Here is a 22,966-nt window from a genome sequence, read left to right on the forward strand (position 1 = left end):
CCTCACTTTCTTCTTCTCTTTTCTCTCCCCTCTCTCTTAGGGTTTTGCAAATTCGTATGGAATGGGAGAGAGGGTTTAAGGCCCTTATATAGGCTCAGAACTGGTGAAAATGGCCCCAGGGCCATGGTATACTTAGGTTATAGCCAAATAGCGGCCGTTTCGGTCCAACAGAGCACATCTGGAGGCCTCTTTCCTGTATATGGTCTGGGAAAAGCCCCCTGACGATGGATCTACGCCAGGTTAAGATCTCGGTTCGATCGGATCAGTGGATCGGCCGCGGGGGACCAGTTTCAGTTCAACGGTCACCGGTACTCGATCAGGGTCACAAGGGCACTGACATGTGTTGGAAATTTTTCCTGATTTGAGGGTGTAGTTGAGTCAGAATTTGATGGTCTGAATCCTTAGATTTGGCCTGCAAGCGAATGACTCAATTCACTTAAGTTTCAGTTCATTTCCTAAAGATATTCGCGTTTCTCACACACTTCGCTCCGGGCTCAAGTTGTGCGTTTTTGGATACCTTTAGGACTTGATTTCTGAGATGGTTGTCAAGCCCAATAAGGCAGTCATAATTGTATAGTTTTGCGGTAATCGGACTTTCGACGCGTGGTCCAGGTCCGATACGGAGTTTCAAGATGCTCCCGAGAGAAACTGGGTTTTGAGATTGATCCTAGGTTTTTAGGTAATGTAGCGTTAGCAATTCTACTGGTTTTGAGTCTTGCAGTTCGTATAGAAAGCGGTTCAAGCCAAATCCATCGATTATTTAGTTTAGTACTTAACTAAATTCCGCTCTTAGTACGACAGAATAAGGTCCTAGGGTAGTTCTATGCCCTTTTTTGGCACTTTTAGTTAGTATATTATTTTAATTATTTTTCTAGTAGTTTGTCATCAAGTTCACTTCGTCTCCACCAAATTTCATTAGATTTCGTATTGTAGAAAAATTCTAAAAATTCTAGAAGCAGGAGCTGTCCAAACTAATGATTTTCGGACAGTTGTCACAACGACCTATATTTAACTACATTAAAATTTTTATTATATTTTTCACTTATTTTTATATGAAACTATACTTATCAAGCTTCAATCTGGCTTTTGAATCGCCTAAATCGGAGTTATAACGAGGGAGATATGACATTTTGAAGTCAGACTGAAAAACTGCAGAAAACGGGCCGCCCGGCCCGCTGTGGCTTTTCGGCGGCAAGGCCTTGCTGATCCGGCGATGCCATCGCCGGTCACTGTCCTGTCTGGTGGTGGTTTCGCCACCCAATATTTGAAACGGGTGTATTTTGCAAACCAGAATGAGTTATTCGACATGCAGTATATGATTTTGGGGTAGGAGAAGCTGATCTATCCAAATAGCATATTTATTTCGTGATATTCCAAAAGGTTAATGGTCAAAAACCCAATTTATTTATATAATCACTATTTATAGTAAATTTTAATTTCATTATTGTTCTTCATCATTTAAACTTTAGGATTAGTGTCTAATATGAAAGTACTTGGAAAAATTTGAAGAATAAGGTGGTGAAAGGTGAGAGTTTTAAAGGAAAGGTGAGATTTTGAAGGAAATGGGTTAAAAGGGGATTTGAGGCTTTAGGATTGAGTTCTGAGAAGTCAATTAAGGTGTTATGATCGACTCATTGCCCAAGGACGTCTAACTCCAGGTTGACAAAAATCCGGGGTGTTACATTACCAAGAGAATCAAATTGTTTTGCTTGATTCTACCGATTCCATTGCCACCTTTATTCTTAGGATGATGAACCTCATTCCAATTAGTAAGATGGAACTTGTGGTCGCCACCATATCATCATTTTCCTCTTTCAATAAACCTTCATTATTCATTATATATAAAAAAAACACCTATCATTCTATGCATTCACTGTTGTTATTGGTATATCTCCTGTGCATCTTTGAGGATCTAGACATATGTTCATTCTTACGATATACATTTTTACAGGTTGATTCTTTTGCTGTTGCTCGTGATAATGAAATGCATGAAGCTACACGCAGAATTTTATCAGTACTACTGCGACAGGTATACTAGAGGTCTTTTAAGTGCTACTTCTGTAGGTATTTTATGTGTTGGGTAGTTATATTTTCTATAAGGCCATGTTTAGAAACTATGGATTCTATGCCAAACACTGGAACAGGAAAAGGGTTGTCCTTTGACAGCACCATTTGTGTTATTTGGATAACAAAGAAAAGGGTGGATTCCACCAACCAATCCTTACATTTTTTTGTAGTTTGGATTCTTGGCACAAGAAGCTATGGGAATATTGTGAGGGGAATATGAGATTTTCACTTGCTATCCAAACAAGAACTCAAAATTGGAATCTATGTATAAATAGTTCTCATGAAACCATCATTGGATAATTATTGTTTTTCCCTTTCTTTTCCCATGGATTCCATGTACATGAGCATGCCCTAAGTTCTCGTGCTTTCATTCCATGATAACGAGAGTGCTCTTTAGATTGGCAGTGACCTTGTTTCTCATGAGCAGACCAAGCATGGTCTAAATCTTGGTAAATGTTGCCTATGCCCAGAAGTGATATCTATTACGTTTCGGTGATATGCTGCGAAAACTAGACAAAAAAGAAAAAAAAGAAAAAGAAAAAGGAAAACAAAGATAAGAAACAATAAGGATAGGAAATAAGAAAAAGAGAAATTCTAGAGTTTATAAAAATACAGACATGGTAAAAGTGAAAAACTAGAAAAAAGAAGAAGTTATGAAACATAATAAGTAAGCTATTATGTACAATTTTGAACAATAAAAGATAATATGCTATTATGGAGTATCGTAGTTTGTATTATTGCTCTATTGATTGCTATTCATGTACGAGTTTGAATAGGATAAAGTTTTCAAGTCCAACCTTCGTAATAAACATGGTTTTAGTAGTAAACGTAATAGTAAAAACTAATGGTTTTAGTAGCAAAGATTCAAATACAAGTAGAGAATCTGGTTGTGAATTTTATTTAGTTTATTTTGTACGATACACGTTACATTAGATAAATCACTGATTTTTCTAATAGTTTTAGCTCGCTACTAACTTTAAGGTAATGCACACAACTGGAAGCTCAAATTTCTTGTAGGAAGTTCAGTGACACAAATAGAAGAAAGAAGTCAAGAAGACCTTGTGAGTTTGTGAAAAATTAGGAAATATAGGAAAATAATTAATTTCCACAAATCAAAGTTTTGAGCTAAAAGTGATGGAAAAATGAAGAAGAAGACTTGTTTGAATGTGGTTTTTAAGCGCATCCCCTCCCCCTCAAGCCTTACCCCTTGGTGAGTGTGAAAGATACAAAATACCCTTCTATATGGGTACCTCACATCATTTTGCAGGTGGCATGCAACAATGCCTGGCCACTAGCATGGTTTTAAATATCAGAGGTTTTGGCCAATATTTTGGCTGAGATATCAGGTTTCACGGTGTCAAAACTAAATCTCTTTGGTATAGCTGTTTACCTGAGTCTGATGAAAATATTGTTGATATTTCGTGATATTCATAATATCATGAGATATCATCACATAGTTATATGTTTACATAACTTGGATTTTAACCAAGGAAAAAATGATAAAGAAATAAAAATCATTTTTTGGGGTTTCCCTTTGTATATCTGTTAACAACTCCACTTGAGTTTTTTGTTTTTGTTTTTGTTTTTTTTTTTTTGTTTTTTGTTTTTTGTTTCTTTTGTTTTTTGTTTTTTGTTTTTTGTTTTTTTTGTTTTTGTTTTTGTTTTTGTTTTTTTTTTTTTTTGTTTTTTCGTTTCGTTTTGTTTTGGTTTTTTTTTTTTTTTGTCACATCAAAACATGGATTTGGTGGAGAAATTGTGATGGGAGAGAAATTTACCTGAGTCTTTTCTTCTTCTTTTTTTTTTTTTTTGTTTTGTTTTTGTTTTTGATTTTGATTTTGTTTTTGTTTTTTTGTTTTTTTGTTTTTTGTTTTATTGTTTTATTGTTTTTTTTTTAAATTATAAAATTTCAAACAGACTGGCAATGCAATAAGTTTAAATCCATGTTCGTAATGCACTTTGATGCATTGAAATGCACTTCAACCAAGAAATTTGTATTTTGAAGGTGAAACATGAAAGATTGGCTGGAGTATTCTTCTTCTTCTTTTTCGAAAAATTAATATTTTGATTAGTAAAACAATTAAAATAATTAGAAATGCATCCATTTTAAAAATGTAGTATAATAGAGAAATGCAGTGGGTGCCCCCTTGCATATTTCTGTTAAAATTTCTAGACATTGTTATTTAAAGAACTATTGTTTATTAAAAAAAAATTATATTAATTAAAAGTAGTTTGTATTAAAATTTGAAAGAATAAAAATTTCCAATAATTAGTATGTAATAAATATGTAATGTGGATCAGGGACCAAGCTCTTTTTTTTTAAAAAAAAAGCTTTTTGTTGTGTCATCTATGTTTAATGCTTCCATTGTATGACAATTGAATGATATGAACTCATTTTGTATGCAATTGCATCATTTATTGCTGAAGTGGATATTTTTATCCCAAAAAAAAATGGACAGGTTTTGTGCACGGTGCTCTTCAAAAAAAGTCTATCAGACTACGAAGTTTTATGTCATGCCGAAATATTTCTCAATATTTCCTGCAAAATTTCCTATTCCCAAAGGCGTGAAATCTATATTTAAAACCATGGGCACCAGGTGCTAGGCACTGGCGTACACCTAGGGTGGTGCCTCACCTAAGGCCCAACCAAGGCCCAAGTATCCCAAAAGTGTTAGGCTTTCCCTCACCTCAATAATTCACCTAGCTAAAAATTTCTCATTCTCATCAACACTAATGATGCTATAAGGTACAAACTGGAAGGATCCAACTCGAAATGAACATGGGTACCATGTCCACTACTAGATCAAACACTTCATGTACTCTTCCTCATGATCATTCTCATCCAATGTGCTCCCAAGCACCACATCAATGGGCTGAGCGCCACAAAAATAATCATCATTTTCAACCTCTTAACATGGTTAGGACCGTTACCACCAACATCACCATCGCTTCCCTACATCGACTATTAACACCATCAGTTTCCACACTGAAAATTAATGAAATTTGTTGGCGGAGTTTTTTCACTAACCTTGTTGAATCAGAACTTGAATTCTATAAAATCACTTCATTCCTTGGGTATTCAATTATGTCTTACAAATGACATAAATGTGTTTTCCTTTGTATGGCATATGTTAGTTTTAACAGGCTGTCATTTTTCTAGCATGGTATTCTTACTAACACACACTTGACAGCAGAGAACATTGTTTTCCTTCTTTGGGTGGTTTTCTTTGGTATAGCATATTGTAGTTTTAACAATTTGTCATTTTTCTATCATGGTACTATCACACCCTTGACAGCTGGGAGCATTGATTTCCTTCCCTGGGTGCAGATTGATGGATTTGAGCAAGAAAAGAGAGTGGTGGTAATTGCTGCAACAAACAGAAAGCAAGACCTTGATCCAGCTCTCATTAGGTATGTGTGTGTTGTGTCTGTCTGTTATTAGGGTTGCCATAAATACCATACTAGCTTGATATAATGTTTATTGAGATGCATTGCATCCAATGTTCGGTATCGCGTTATGTATCGCACCCTTGGGATACAGATACATATCGGTTATTGCATGGGATATATCATTTGTATCGGGTAATGCATCGTACTTTTTGGGAAACATTGGGAAATGGGTTGAATTTTTCAATGAAACTTCGGGGATTGTTAAAAAAGACTTTAATACACTTTTAAATCATAACATCTTAAAAAAAGTGCACATAATAGGTTTCCATTATATACAAGGTGTTCTGTAGCGGTAATGGTGGCCGTAACGGCCACCATCGTTACCTTTACGATACGGGTCGTAATGGCTGTTACGGCCCTTGTAACGGCCGTTACGGTCTCTTTGTTTATTTATTTATTTATTTATTATTATTATTTTTTAATTGAAAAAAAATCCTAAAAAACCTATATTTGCCCTGTAATGTTGATTAAAAGGTATGGAAAACTTGTATCTGCCCCATAACAGACAATTACGGGGCTGTTATGAACTTTATAGGGGACGTAACATGCCATTAACGGCAATCACGAGTCATTTTTTTCCATGACGGCTGTTACGGCCGTTACAACCCCGTAACGTGTAACGGTTGCCACCGTTACCTTTACGTAACAGCCTTCACGGCACACCATGTTTATATAGGGTCATAAGATATCCGTTGTCTCATTGAACTAATGCAACTATATTCAAAATGAATTCATAAATCAGGCCACCTACACTCGAATTTTGAAATTAGATTGTATTTGACGATCATTTCATCAAACACTCCTAAATACTTTGAAATTGGACTCAATTAGTCACTGCTAGAAGTGAATTTTGAAGAAAAAATTATTTTAATAATTTTTAATTATTTGTTTCTTAAAATTTGACGAAAAACTTAATAAATCAGTAGATCAGGCCTCATACATGTTTGATTTCATATTTGGAGTACAACATTGCAAGATATTTGGGGGGTGGGGATGGGGGGATGGGAGACACTTTGAAATTGTCACAATTTCCCCCAAATCGGGCCACCCACACTTAAATCACGAAAATAGAGTGCATGTGATGATCATCTCATGAAACTCTCCTAAATGCTTTAAAATTGGACTCAATTGACCGCTAGTAGAAGTGAAATTTCGAAAAAGAAATTGTATTTTAATTATTATTTATTTATTTTTTAATTAAAAAATTATTATTTTTATTGAAATTTGTGAAAAACTTAATAAATCAGTAGATCAGGCTTCATACATGTTTGATTTCATGTTTGGAGTGCGAAATTGCAAGCAATTTGCGAGAAATTGGGAAAATTTTGAATTTTTTCTAATTTCCCCCAAATCGTGCAACCTAATTCTCAAAATCAAAGGTCGAAATCCTTGATTTTCCATGCACAACATGAAGAATCAAGGATTTCTTCTGATTTCACACTGATTTTGTATGATTTAGGCAAAAAATTGATCAAAATGCAAAATAACGTACCAAATGCAAGAAAATCTTGATTTTGATTTCAAATGTGGGCTTTATCCAAGCAATGGATGGATTGAAATCCACCCACTAATAGCTTAGAAGAGAGAAATCTGAAGAAAAATGTGCAAAAAATTGGATTTAAGGTTTTTTTTTTTTGGGAGGTTAGCTTGCGGTTCCTGGAATGTATCAACGATATCTGTCAATAGCGACAGGTATCGTCGATGCTAGTAAAATCCTTAAGGAAAAATTGATGATATCTCACGATATCGCGAAATTCGCTGTTACATTGTGATACATGGTGATTATTTTGATATTATCATCAATACTCTAGAATTTTGCATTTCCAGCTATATTCGATATGGTTTTCATATCGCCGAGTAGCAATACTGATAATATCGGCCAATATTATCAATAAGGCAAACACTATATGTGTCCCTCTTGCATTTTTTATGTTCACGTCGTTCTGTTAGTTTCATCATCATCTTCATCTAAGCCTTATTCCAATCAATTGGGGTTGGCTACATGAATATTATTCTGCCATAGGTTGTCAACCCTCTTCTTATTACCTCCATCCACTTTCTTTTGGGCCATCCCCTTGGCCTTTTAAAGTTTTCAACTTCTACCAACTCACTTATTCTAACCGGCGCGGTTCTTGGTCTCCGTTGCACAATACCAAACCGTCCAAGTCTACTTTCCCTCATCTTATTACCTATTGGTGCGACTCCTAAGTTTCTTCAAATGCATTCATTTCTAATTCTGTCCTTCTTGTCTTGCCATTCATCCATCTCAACGTCCTCATTTCAACTACACTCATCCTATGAATGTGTTGTTCCTTAATTGCCCAACATTTTATACCATAAAGCATGGCTGATCTCATAGCTATCCTATAAATTTTCCCGTTCAGTTTGAGTGGTACACGACGATCACATAAAAATCTAGAAGTGGCACATCTCCATTTCTTCCACCTAGCTTGAATTCTATGGGCAACATCCTTCTTAATCTCTCCATTCTCATGAATTATCGACCCAAGGTATCAAAAGTGGCCATTTCGGGAAGCTTAGTCAATAATCTAAACTAATTCCTTGTTTTTACTCCTATTGTTACTAAAATTCCACTCCGAATATTTTATTTTAGTCTTACTAATTTTAAATCCTTTAGATTCTAAAGCACCCCTCTATGAATCTTGCCATGTTTAAGCACTTCCTTATCTTGTCAATCAAAATCATGCCATCTACAACAACATAGACCATGGGATCTCTTCCTGCATATGCCTCGTTAATTCATCTATAACCAATCAAAAAGTTATTGGTTCAAAGCTGACCCTTGGTGTGAGTCCACAACAATTGGGAACTCACTTTTCTCTCCAGTAGTGGTCCTCACATTTGTTACAGCTCCCTTATTCATCCTTAATCATGTCAATAGATCCTCTTGTAATTCCCTTCTTTCCAATAGCCATCAAATTAACTTATGACCCTATCACATATGCTTTCTCTAAGTCAATAAAATGCCATGTGGAGATCTTTCTTGCTTTCCCTATATTTATCCATCTATTATCTAAGTAGAAAAGTAGCTTCAGTGGCATACCTCCTAAGCATGAAACCAAATTGATTTTCTGATACATTTGTCTCATGTCTTAACTCTTTGCTCGATCACTCTCTCCCAAGGTTTCATGGTATCACTCATTAGTTTATCCCATGATAATTAGTGCAGCTGTGTATGTCTCCTTTGTTCTTATAAATAGGTACGACGATACTTCCCTTGCGTTCGTCTGCTATTTTCTTCATGCATACAATCTTGTTGAACAATTTTGTCAATAAAAAACAATGTAGTATCTTCCATACACTTCCAAACCTCTATTGGAATACCATCTGGACCCACCTTTCGTATTTTCACTTGAGATATCCTAATCCTATGAAATTATCTATTGTCTCCGACTTTATTTGAGTTCATGTTTCCTTCTATAACTATGCTCTTAGAGTGGTTGTCATTTAACAAGTTCTGAAAATAGCTTCTCCCCTTTCATTGATCTCATTGTCCTTTATTAGTACCCTCTGGTTATTGCTCTTAATGCATCGAACATGATCTAGATCCCTACCCTTCCCTTACCTTTCCTCTCTCATTTTTGCAAGTTTGAAGACGTTTGTTATTATTATTATTATTATTATTATTATTTTGACATTCTCTTGTTCCCAATTTATTCTAAAGATTATCATAAGCCTTAGTTTAGCCTTACTATTAACTTAGTGTAGCCTTACTATTTTCTTCACAATCTTTTTGGCATTTCTATTTTGTTCAAAATTTTCATCATTTCTAGTTCCTTGCCTGGCTTTCAAACAAGAAAGTATTTTGTGAAAAGCTTTTTGTACATCATCATATTCCCACTGATATTGTATATTGACACATGTTTTATTTATTTCCTATCTTTCAGTCGCTTTGACTCAATGATTACTTTCAGCCTACCTGATCAACAAACCCGTGAAGAAATCGCAGCCCAATATGCAAGGCACTTGAAAAAATCTGAATTAGGTCAATTTGCTGCAGTTACAGAAGAGTAAGTACTTAAAAAATGTAATCATATTCCTAAAATTTTTTGGACTCTGATTTGTTTACTCATCTTGTTTGCTATAATTATATTTCCCAATTAAAGTGGAACATGTTTTGTGAAGAAGCAATAAATCGTGCCTTTGGGGATTCTCATAATTAATCAACGTTAGATAATAATATTGATGTAGGATGATGAAAACTATCCTAGGATGCAAGATGAGAGATCAATTACACATTAATTTCATCAATCAATATGTAAAATCAAACATATCCTCGTAATGGATTCGGAAATTCAGATTTATAACATAAAGATTCTAAGTTTTCACATACGTGGTGCACAAAAATATAAAATAGTTCAAGAGTGACCAACTTGGAAGTAGGAACTTCCAATTTAGTGTGGATAGTGCAACAACCACGTGGATAGATAATGATGCAAGTAAAATTCTGGTTTGGGGAAAGTTTCACAAAAAAAATAAAATAAAAAAATTCAGATTTTCATTAGGGTTTTGGATTTATGAATGAAAATTTAGGAATGGGGTTTTTAGGGATTCAAATGATCTAGGGTTTAAAAGGTTGTAATGGAAGGGAAAAGAGGAAGACAAGAGAAGAAGAAGAATACCTTTCGAAGAAACAAAAGATGAAGGATGTACCTTTGAGAATGAACCACCAAACAAACTTCTATCCTTCTACAATTCAATTGGACGGGAGGGTTTCTCATAAACCCTAAAAAACAAAGAGGAAAGTTTCCTCACACAAGAGAGTTTTTTTTTTTCTCTCTCAATTCTCCACTAGGGTTGGAGCTCCACTCCTCTTGTGCTTTTATAATTAAAAATTCGGAATTAAAAAAATTTAGAATAATTACAACTATGCTACTCACTTAAGTGAAGTGGCCCATCATCCAAAATAAGAAAACTAAAACATTTATTATCAATCTTAACTATCAAATAAATCCTAAAAATAACAAAAAAATAAAAATAAAGAAAGCAAGATCAAAGTCAAAGGGGCCTAGATGTAAAAGATCTGGTGACTTGATGGTCTGATCGACAAGATTCAACGGTCTGATCGACATGAAATAGAAATTCTATGACTAAAATGGTCTCCTAAGCAGCCCACATGCATCATCCTAAATTGGGGTCTTCTTGATGCACGTCCAATGCATATGAGGTCTTCAAAATGGCCCGGTGGGCCCCATCTAGAACTCGTCTCCCATCCACAGAAAGCTGCATTGATGTTTCCAGCCCATCAACATGTTTCCGTCATTGGGTACTACATGCTGATTGGACCAGATTTTAATTTTAGGTAAACATGTACACGGTCGGACTAACTTGATGGATGGATTAGATCTTGCATGTATGCATAATGATGGCACATGTGTGGGGCATGTTCACGAGCTTTATTGCACACACATGTTGTAGAAAAATATATGTAATTGTGTGTGTATTATCCGTGTACTCCCGTGGAGCATTATATGTTTCTCTCAACCTGACATGGAAAATTTCTACAAGCAATGGCGCTTGCTCTTTCCGTTCATCATTTCTTCCCTTGTTAGGCTTTTCTTATCATTTGTGGTGTACTTCACTCACATGTTGTGTGGTGTTGCGTGTGTCTTCACATGTCATTGTGGGTAGTCTCCTCTCAACTATTGTCAGTGTAGTTCACTCACTTGTTGTGTAGTGTTGCACGTGTCCTTGAAAGGATTTTGGATGTGAATGGTGGTTAGATCGCTCAATGGTTGTTGAGTTTGGTTAGTGCTTCTATTTGAAGAGAAGATTCAACGGATAATGAAAGCTCAATCTACATACAACAAGTTGCAATTGAGGATTTTATATTCCACCAGTTGTGTTTGAGGGGGAGTAGCAGCTCATGCTGATAGTCATCAGCTTCTCATGCATTAAAAGCTGGGCATGATCGATATCCATGCTCCAGCTTGAGGGGGAGTATAGGAAAACATATGTAATTATGTGTGCATGTGTGTTTTCCGTGCACTCTCGTGGAGATCTCTCTCTCTGTCTCTCTCTCTCTCTCTCTCATGTATACTTAGCGAAGATCTAATCTCAATATCAAATGTGAGTAAGACATTAAAATTTAACCGATACAAATGTACCCATAGGAAAAAGAGTATCAGGTGCTAAATATCTTTGTAATCAAGCACTCAATCTCTGTACATGTGCCACAATAGGCCAATATGGACTTTGTTAAAATTCTGCCTGAATATTGTACATTTTATTGATGTGTGACAATTTTCAGATTGTCTGGAAGGGATATAAGAGATGTGTGTCAACAAGCAGAGCGACACTGGGCATCGAAGGTATAACTAAGCTGCTCATTTTTACTCATTTCTTTCACATTTTGGAAGTTGGACCTTTTTTTAACACATGCACTCACACCCCACACCCACACACTCACACCACAGTGGATTTTGACCACAATGGGTACTCGTACCGATGACCTCACGTTGAAACTCTTGCGAGTCTACCACTGAGGCATGAGGAAGTTGGACCTGATCTTATGCTTTTGATAGATTATCCGAGGCGAAGTACGCGGTGATGATGCTGAACAGGGACTTCTTCCCCCAATCCAAGAATACATTGAGAGTGCTCATAGCCGGCGGAAGGCATTACTTGATGTCGCAGAGAAGAGGAATCAAAACTCTGACCTGAAAAAGAAGCCCTTGGCATTTGCATGAGAAAATGGTATACACCAGGCAAGCAATAAGGCTAAATTTATTAAAAATAACCCCCAAGGTTAGGGGAAGGGGGGAAAAAAAAACATCAGTGGGAAGTTATATATTACAGCCTTAGCTGATGTTAAAAATGCTGGCGTGTTGAACTGAAGAACTCTAGTCGGATGTGGGGGTTGCAATTTTTCTTCATTCATGGTAAAATTCTATCAACCCATAAATTCAAAACCGAGTAGCAGTTTTGGTTGAGTTTTTTTGGTTAGTGCTAAATGCTTATCAGGAACTATGGATTCCTGATGCATCACAGCTTGATTGGTCTCACGCACCGGTCCATACTAGCATTGCTTGTAGTGCCCCAAAAATCTCCCAGATTGGAACATCCTAACCCTCCAAACAGTGGTAGGCCTTTCCATTTAGGTGACTTCTCGTCAAGGTTGCCTCCACCACATGATGCCCTCTCCACTACTCAAACACAGGAGTGTTCTGATTCCCACTGTTAAACTCCCAATCGATACAGATGCACAGAAGCTAAATGATGAGCAGGGAACCAGATCTTCCCCACTGTAGTCGATCTATCTTTCCTTTGTTGGATATGGACTATGGAGCAGCATTTTTTCACTGCCTTGGCAATGTTTAAGGATCAAGGTGTTCATATCAGTGTGGTTCTTGGGATAAGTCATGTTGAAACGGCTTGCTGCATGGATGATATGGTTCTTTAAACTTATCAACTCTGGGCCTCATTGCAGATTCATCACCAGTTTGATGGTCGGGGATCTAACTGAAGTTTTAAACAGAGGCCTCTTTAAAGAGGAGTGTAATTTATGAGAGCTTAGTGAATATAAGCATGGCACAGCCATGGTACAATCCTAGATTCGACATGCCACAGATTTCTTATGTTGGGTCTGTTTGGATTGGTGGAATCTAAAAAGTAGATTTAAAAAAGGAAAACATCGTATTTGAGGTAATCTGTAGAAAAAATCTAGGCATGTTTGGAATGCATGATTAAATGGTTTGTAATTGCATTAAATGGAATTAACACCATTATTGCATAATGATTTCATGTTTGGAAATACTATGATATTTTGACTGGTCAATCCCACATTTGGGAAAAATACTATTAAGTGTAAACCAAACTTACATTTGGTGGACCATCGAATTGTAATTAACAGAAGAAATTCACAACTAATGCTAGTCATCTATATGCATATGCAACTCGAATGTCATGTGTAAAGGGCGCATATGATGGAAGGCATGGATAAAACACATGTATCAATGTGGGGCTCATAGATGTAGTGGATTTCAAAATCCACAAGAAATCCTGCAGCAGATATGTGGATTTCAAAATCCACGAGAAATTCAGCATCTACTTTTGGGATTTATGACATAATACCTGGATTAATCCATCATTCCCATCATTTTCAAACCCTGGATGAAATTTTTATGACCAATCGTAATTTTCATAACACCTAATCCCATGTTTCAGAGAAGTCTATTTTAGCACACAATTTTCATGGAAATATAGAAAGGTCAAAAGCAAAAAGTGAGAGCTGTTTCTAAAAAAGAAAAACATAGAAATCTTCACCCAACATTTTCTTTTTCATGGAAATGAAAATTACCATTATTTGAGGACACAATTTTCTTTTTGGAAGGAAATGAAAATTACTACTTTCTTCACCCAACATTTTCTTTTTCGAACGAAATGAAAATTACCATTTCTAATGCAGATTTGTTCGTTGAACTTTTCATTTTGATTGCTATCAAAGGAAAGGAAACTAATTGGGCAACTAGGACACAGATTCAACTTTTGCATAATTGACCCATCTGAAATGGGACCCACACTAAAACAATTTGGTTTCCCTAGGCAAAGGGAATGTGTACAGTTCCTGCATGCATGCATATGAAAGATGAGACTTTCTCCATTCAACGGAACATGCCAAACTCAAATTTTCAAATGGTGCTGGCCGGACAGGCATGGCCCACCCAGTTCAAAATCTGGGCTGAAGAAAGCCCCGGCTCGGTCATTTTTAGGCCACAATGTTGACAATCCTTCCTGCCATTGATGAAACATTAATGACTCAGGTTAGACTCAGCTGACCTTGTATTTTTTGCTTGGTTGAGTCATTTAGGGGGTGTTTGGATAGTAAGTTGCTTAAGATTAGCTACTTATCTCTCAAGTAGCTTATCTTAGTTCTACTTATTAAGAAGATAAGTATGTTTGGTAAACAACATACTTATCAGCTTCTCCTCTCTTTTATCTATCCTGACCCCACTCTTCAGTATCTTATGAAAAGTAGAAAATCTTAAAAAAATAATTAACTAAAGTGATCAAGTACTTTCAAATAAAATTTATTTATAACTAATCATGTAACTAGACTTGCTTATCTAAAATAAGTCACTTATCTATAAGTAGAAAAAGTAACTTATTTGGTGATAGCCAAATGGGCCCTGTATGGATACCATCAAATAAGTTACTTTTTAAATCATGTTAAGTAATTAAGTTACTTTTATTTATTTATTTATTAATTTATTAATACTTAAGTTAATTTGATAAGCATCGATGTAACAAATGGCCGAGATTGCGTGGCTCCACATATGTTACATGGGTCATTTGATTATGAGAAATTATAGGATGCATGGCATGCATCTATGCACAGTATAGACGGGTTTTCAATCGTGAATAAGTCGGGCTCATGCTTGGGTAATCCTGGCCATTGGTCTATGATGTCCCCATATGGCTCAAAGACATCCTTGATAAGATGATCTTAACCTTTCAATTTGGTGCCTGCACACGGACGGTTGACAGGAAAAATGAAACCACGGTTATAGTTCCTGTCCGTTTTTGCCACCCATTAATCGTATGGCTGTGATTATTAAATCATGGTTATTTTTGGGTCACGTTCAATCCACTTATTGGACTGATCTGATGGGCCCACATGGACTGGAAATTGGAACTGTCCAATTAATCTAGAAGAAAAAAAAAGTGATCGATGGCTTGGATTGCCTAATCAATGAAATTTTCTCACCAGGGGCATCCATATTGGGGTTTAAATGAAAGGCACACCGCCGAGGAGTAGGAGACAGAATGGTACAGTGAACAAACTATGCACTGAAACTTCTTATGTATAGTCGCATCCAACGCCTTTGATGGGAGGTCCATTTCATAATGCACAAAGACCAATGCCGTGATCGTTGGTTGGGCCACAGCTCAAAGATTTTACAATTAAATGAGCATTTCTATTAGTTCTTTGGACAGTTTTTTTTTTTTGGATTGTTACTGTTAGCTATTGCTGGCCGTCCAAAAACAAGCATCTGATTGGTAGATTGGAAATTTTGTGGCTTTTACATATGGCTCATTTCAGAGGTGAATCGATGATTGGAATTTGAACGGAGTATATTGATAAGTACCTGTACGTATTGGATGCTAGAAAGGTTGTTACACTGGCTTCGGTGTATCTTTCATCCACTGGTTTGAATTTGCGGCCTTGGTCGGAGGCAGATGACATGGTGAACCCGATACCACGTGCATGGACTATGGAGCCCACTGTGATATATGTGTTTTATCCACGCCGTCCATCTATTTTGCCAGCTCATTTACGGCCTACACCATAGGAACTTCGGTGATAATGGCATCCACCGTTGAAACCTTCTTAGGGTCCAGTGATGTTTTTTGCCATCCAACCTGTTTATAAGGTCACGTAGACTTGGATGTAGGTAAAAAACAAATATCAGTTTGATCCAGAAGTTCTGTGGCCCAAAGAAGTTTTCAATGGTAGGCATTCAATCCCAACCGTTTCTTGTTTTTTGTGGTGTGGTCCACTTGAGATTTGGATGTGCTTCGATTTTGAGCTCATGCCCCAAAATGATTTGGGAAAAACAGATGAACGGCCTGGATAAAGCACACACATCACGGTGGGGCCCATAGTCCTTGCACCAGGCCTGGTATTCCGTGGGACGACGAAATAATTGGTCCCTGCTCTCTACTACACATACATGATGTGATCAGCCAAAAATGTCATGATACTGGACCCAATGCTATACTCGAGCCCTCAGTTATAACAAGTGCGCCACATGGTTCAGTAATGTAGACCATTAAAATGTTGCATAATGCCTGGGATGTAATATTACACACATAAATATCGATAGGGATATCTTAACTGTTTGATTTCAATCATAATAATAGAGTTAAGAAAAAAAATAATACAGATATTGTCCCCGATCACATGAAAGAATTCGTTTGAATGGTGGGGAGAGTTTTGAGACGTGGCCCACTCACAATTGGATGCATATCCAAAGTGGGCCCCACTCATCAGGCCAAAACACCCAAGAATACCGTGAAAACCCTTGGGTGGAGAATCCTATAAATATTCATTGGGGATGATATGATAGAGCCGGTGGAACTGAAGTATGGTAGGGCCATCTCTCCTTTGGTTCTCCTTTCAACTGAAAAGTCGAAGAAAAATAATAAAAAAAAAGCTTAAAATATTGAAGTTCTTTTCAATAAAAAAAAAAAAACTTACAAATAGTATTTAACTAAATTTATTTATCTTAAATAAGTAACATAATTGTCACAGGCAGTGAAAAAAGCTACTTATGTAGCTGCATCCAAACAAACCCTGCAACTAGGAAAAAAAAAAAAAAACCTTTGGTACTCTACCATGGTGAAGGATGATACCCACTCACTTGGTGGTTGTATATATTGTATTTATTGATTAACAGATGTCTTAAATTTGAAAAGTTCGACTAGCTAGTCCTAGGAAAGTTTGGCTCAAAGTCCAGCAACAATGTATTTCAGAATTTTCGAGATCTTCAACCAGTTGAAGGACAGATTGGATCAGTCGAAGCTATCCTTCGACTAGCCCATGCCCTGCTTCGACTAGTTAAAGTTTACGCAGACTACGTAAATTTGAAGTGGTTTTCGGACTATTCCAAATAGGTGTGAAAGTAGGGTTTCCTAAACTATAAATAAGAGTTCCCAGGGCCTTTCTAAAACAATGCTAAGACCTTTTAAAGTATTCCATAGGGTTTCCTAAATTATAAATAGGAGTTTCTATGGCCTTTTAAAAACAATGTTAAGGCTTTCTAAAGTATTCCAAAAGGGCTTCTAAAAGGGTTCTAGGGTTTGCAAAGGGTTTAGGAATGGTAAGATTCAAGCTTGTTTCAATCGAGTAAGTCTTTTCTCTTTGTAATTTCTGCTTTCATAGTGAAGATCTGTCGCTTTGTGTTATGATTTTTTCCCGAAAGGGTTTTTCCACGTTAAATCTTTATGCTCTCTTGTGTTTGCTTGATGCTCTTAGATTGCTATCCTAGATCCATCTCTGTGTGATTTCGTGGCCCAATCCCCAACAACATACAAATAATTCAAATTAAACCACAACACAAGTAATCGGTCTCATTTTAGATATGTAAGAATCCTATGAGGTGAGCCTTGTTATTCAACGGTCTAGATTCACCTAAAGGTTGGATAGTGTGATCGAGTGCATCAATGGGCCCCACTAAGTTGTGATACGTCTAGAAATTTGTGACGGGGTGGTGTGCTACTACCGTGATATGCTCATAGTATAATATACGAATTGGGATTGCCAATTCGTGTGGAGCCTTTCAGGGAGAGGAGTTTCGATGGGTTTCAAACTCCTCTGCCCTCACTAATATATAACAGAGTTGGGTCCTCAATCCAATATCATCACCGACAGAAGCTTAATCCCATTGTGTCTTCTCTAAAGAGGTGTTAAGGAAAGGAAGAACTCGACATTCACATCCGACCTACGCCTTCTTATTCTATCAGATCTCCATGTCCGATGCATGGTAAGGTCCTTCAGAAATTCCACATTAAGAGAATTAACAAGATACACATCATGAACTGGAGATTAAGCCGATTTGGTTGACTATCACATTGGCGGGGCATGTTTAGTGTCCACGAATCGAAGGTTAGGATTGTATTCCAACATGATAGTGGACTAAATTGAATTTGTGTTGATAAATGCCATGTGTACAATTCTTAATTCTTAGTGGTGCAAAACTAACACCTGAGTCTAGGTCATGAGTGAAGAAAACAAAGTGTAACATGAACTGGGTTACTCTCTAACAAATGTTGCATAACTTGACAAAGTTACATGTACTAGTGTTGTCAACGTGACTCAGTTGGATTGAGTGGAAACTGTACGAGTTAGCTCGATTTACACATGTTCCTGATTTACACATTGGGTTGATTGGTCTTATGACTCCTATTGGCCATCCTAAGTTCACTTGGCTGATCCATGACCCAGGTAACCTAGACATGCATGAAATATAGAGAGAGTTTGGGAGGCATGATGATGCATGATGGTCTATTTGGCTATATGTGCAGATTTTGTCATCTATTAGATGGATGGTTATATCATGTTACGATGTAGTCACCTAGGCCCAGAGGAATTTTAGGGCTCGAGATGATCTACTAATGAGTAGATTGTTGACACGTGTGATCCTCACGTTATTAATGCACTGATTTTTACACATTATTTGTCAATCGCGTGAGTCCTTGTGTCATATAGTCAGTTGGGCAGTTAGAAACTGAAGACCGAAAAATACAAGTTAGTTAGAGCATCAAGAAGCAAAGAACAAGTATATAAGGTGTCTTGGTAACTCTAATTCCTGACTTAAAACAACTTAAACATCTAAATGATCTTAAAACAAGTAAACCTTTTAATGATAATCCCTTAAGTTATATAACGTAAATTAACCTTCCTTAAATTGGCTTTAAAGGTTTCGTGTTGTTAGAAAAATCGCACAATTTCAACAACCTTTGGTCCTATCAAAATCAGCTAAAAATAGGATAGTGTGATATGACAAAATTTTAGGTAATTCGGTTGCAACCGAGTGCTACATTCAGTCCCACTGACGATCATACTCATGTGATCGAAGGTGTCCAAGTTTGTCTAACGGCTTTCTTATTTAATTCGATGCAACCGAAGGCTAGTTGTTTCTACCCATTTTATTACTGTTAGAACTCGATTTCGTTATAATGAAGATTCAGTCTTTGGATATTGGTAAAGATTTTTGGTACAATTGAAACTTAAGTGAATTCCAAATCATATTCCACATCCTTAACCTCATATTTCATGAGATTTTATTTATCTTCTTGAACTTTATTACTCTAATAAAGATTCTAACCTCAATGTTGAAGGTGAACTCAATCTTCACTATCTTCTATAGATTAGACCCAACCTTATTAGAATATCTTTTATTTAAATTCTTTAGGAAATCCTTTTAGTAGAATCCCCTAAACATTACAACTTCTCATTAGTTGTAGGAGATTCTATCCTACCTCCAATCAACTTTGTCACCATATTGAGTATCGCATGCAGGGTCTTTGATCCTTTATTTGAAACATTGACGACACATCAACATTATGATCGAGGAAGCAAAGACGAGTTGATTAAAGCATCGGAGAGTATTAATCATACAACCCAAGAAGGCACATTAAAGGGGACTTAATCTGACAAGTGAGTTGCTATGTGTAAGAGTCCATGTACACTCATTTCTTCTGTAGGATTGAGTGTAAGATTTTGAATTGACAAACTCGACTAAGTTCTTGTGTAATACCTTATATAAGACCTAAATCAAAGTTCTTGTGTAGGGCACCGAACATAGGTATGTATGTATTAGTCTCTGAGGGAGCTTTTGGCAGGAGTAAATGTAGGTCATTAGATTATGATCGAGGTTATTAGTTAGTTGATTAAAAATCAACTAAAGTCTCTTTTGGGAGCCTCAGGTAGGAGTGTATATTATGGTCATTATGTAAGGCTATAAAGGTTGGATGTGAATTAGATTTAAAACCTCGATAGTAAAAATCCAGTACACTCATGGGTTGAGTGCATCTACTGAGAGTGGAGTAGAAAAATCGAACTGCTATACATATTTGTGCTTGTGATTGTATTTGAGTACTTGTTTAATTATGCTTATGTGATTGAATATTTAATTATATACATGTATCATTAAATGAATGCTAGGAATTGATAAGTGACACGTCCCACATATGTTTACTATCATTTATAAACTAGTCGATTGAATGACATATTATTTATAGTTTATGTAATTGAATTCTTTATTGTCTTGAAAGTTTTATAGTTAATTACTTTACTTAGTTTAATTTGGATATTAGTTTAAATTAAATAATTTTGTGTTTTAATTGATTAAAATTTTATCTGGTCTTAATTATCCCCCTTAAAATATATCTATCATTTTAAGATCTATTAAGCTACAACACATTCGGGATATTCTTTTCCACAATTTCACACGTGTGGAATCATTCTTGGAGATCAAAACTTTAGATATGCTGGTGTTACAGTAAATTTGTGATGGTTTAGAAATCTTCAAAAAATAAAAATGTCAGCTAGCTGTTTGATATGGTGGCTGCATTTAAACAGCTATGGTAATCATTTATAGCTACTGTCCACAACCAATAGGGGAAAGGCTAAACATTTTAGGGTTAGGATCTTTTAATCACGGGCATCCGCGTGGGGGTGTTACCCAAGTAACATTTTAGTGGTTGTTACTCCAACCATGTGGGGCCCACATTGATATATTTGTTGTATATATATCCACATTGTCCGTAAGTTTTCCCATCTTATTTTAAATGAAATATGAAGATACAAGTCTCAGGTAAACCATATCACTAGAGAAAGTGATGGATAATCATTAAAAAAATTTTGTGGGCCATAAAAAGTTTGGATCAAGATATTTGTATTTTTCCCTCATCCAAGTCTTATTGACATTAACAATATTAGGAAGGCAAATAAAAATTACGAAAACCTTCTGACGGGTCCTTAGAAAATTTTAACGGTGAAGCACTCCATCATCACTGTTTCCCGTGGTGTGGTCCACCTGATATTTGGATCTACTTAAGTTTTGGGACCACATTTTAATGGGATGAAGAAACGGATGAATGGCATTGATATACAGCACATCATCAGGGTTAGCCCCACGGTCATGTTAACACCCACTGAGGTGTTACCCGGGCAACACCTAATAAGAGGTTTGTCTGATAAACGGTTGGATTACTCACCATGGGAGGCGGATTGCGTCTTACCCGGGTGGGGATCTGTGGGGCCCACCATGGTGTGAGTATTTTATCCACGCTGTTAATCGTTTTTCTAAGATCATTTTAAAGAATGAGCCAAAAAACGAGGCAGGAAAAAGTCTTAAGTGGACCACAAATTGGGGATTGAACATCCACCATTAAAAACTTCTTGGGAGCTAGAGAACTTTCGGATGAAGCTGATATTTGTTTTTTCGCTTTATCCACGTCTACATGACCTTATGAATAGGCTGTATGGTAAAAACAGATAACAGTAGCCCTTAGAAAGGTTTCAACGGTGAGTGTCATTATCGCTGCAGCTTCCTTTAGTGTGGTCCATTGGAGCTGTGAGCCTACTTAATTTTTTGAATCATACTTAAAATAATCTTAGAAAAACGATTAACGGCGTGGATAAAACACTTACATCACGGTGGCCCCCACAGAGGGGTAGGACGCAATCCGCGTCCCTCACCATGACTCCACGTGGACAAAGTCATGTTCGTCAGTGCACGTCAGCTAAATATAAATTTGACGAGGACGCGGATTGCGTACTGACGCTGCTGAGTGACGCTGACTACAGAACGGCCCTGTGTGGGAACTACTATAATGTATGTATTTTATCCATACTGTCCATCCATTTTGATAGCTCATTTTAGAGCATGAGCTCAAAAATGACACCGATTGCAATCCCAGGGGGACCACACCACAAGAAAAATTGATGATTGAAGGCCGTCCATTAAAAACGTGTTGGTATAAAAAAATTTAAAATTTGGATTACAGTGGTATTTGTATTTTCCCTTCATCTAGGTTTGTGTGAGCTCATCAATATCCCAAATAAACATTACCATGGGGCCTGGGAAATTTTTAATGGTAGGCATTCAATCACCACTATTTTCCTGTGATATGGTCCACCTGACATTTAAATCTGCCTCTTTTAAAGAATCATGATCTAAAATAAGCGGGAGAAATGGACGGTCGGCATGGACAAAACACATGCATCGTGGTGGGGTCCACATAAGAAATTTCTTCCTCTTGGCAGAGTCAATGTTCATCTGGTACGATAGTACTTAACGAGGTAGTTATTTCGTATTCTGGCAGATTGTGGCGGTGCATACACATGCACTTAATATTTGTCCATGTGGCATATTTTTAATTCAAATTAAACATTTCACATGATGGACCATCTTTAAAAAGCCCACAATCTTATATTCAGATATGATCAAAATACTCAATCCTAAGATCAATCGATATTAGTTTGTTAAATTAGGACCATTGATTAGCTTCTTTATTACCGTCTATTCCATGATCACGAACTGGCAACTTAGTAAATAAATTCGGTGCATTGGTCTATAATTCAAGTAAATCGGGTCCACACATTTTCCTTGTTTCCATTCGTGTGATATAGATGTAAGTGTAGATTCTAGCGTGGACGTGTATGAATCATCATGCTCCATCAGTGTATCAAAATTTCTCTAACGGGGAGGGGAAGTCTCTCGGGCTACCGATTAGACCCGTTCCTTTCAGGCCCTATATTGTACTTGGGCTCAGGCACCACTACGCCATCCATTCACATAAAAAGAGCTTTACCTGCAAGACTCGCCCAACGTGCTCGCTCTTTCTGTCCACGAAGTAATAATCCAATCCCTTCATCTACATGGTCCCACTTCACATGGGATGTGTAATAAAAAATTCGATG

The 22,966-nt window shown here is 36.7% G+C and overlaps 1 protein-coding gene across 4 annotated transcripts in view; it reads left to right on the top strand.

The window, feature by feature from the left end:
- Nucleotides 1-12,295, top strand: part of LOC131240775 (uncharacterized) — a 29,684-nt gene extending 17,389 nt beyond the window's left edge. For 3 of the 4 annotated variants that reach the window (XM_058239250.1, XM_058239233.1, XM_058239242.1), the window contains 5 exons: nucleotides 1,952-2,029; nucleotides 5,393-5,475; nucleotides 9,423-9,545; nucleotides 11,786-11,846; nucleotides 12,060-12,295. In XM_058239250.1, the coding sequence (XP_058095233.1) occupies nucleotides 1,952-2,029; nucleotides 5,393-5,475; nucleotides 9,423-9,545; nucleotides 11,786-11,846; nucleotides 12,060-12,224 (510 nt within the window). In that variant the 3' untranslated portion in view covers nucleotides 12,225-12,295. Of the gene's footprint in view, nucleotides 1-1,951; nucleotides 2,030-5,360; nucleotides 5,476-9,422; nucleotides 9,546-11,785; nucleotides 11,847-12,059 lie in introns of those variants that run through there. The other variant, XM_058239259.1, reaches the window with a different exon arrangement.
- Nucleotides 12,296-22,966: the final 10,671 nt, after the last annotated feature.

Source organism: Magnolia sinica, chromosome 1, assembly GCF_029962835.1.
Source record: "Magnolia sinica isolate HGM2019 chromosome 1, MsV1, whole genome shotgun sequence".
NCBI lineage: Eukaryota > Viridiplantae > Streptophyta > Magnoliopsida > Magnoliales > Magnoliaceae > Magnolia > Magnolia sinica.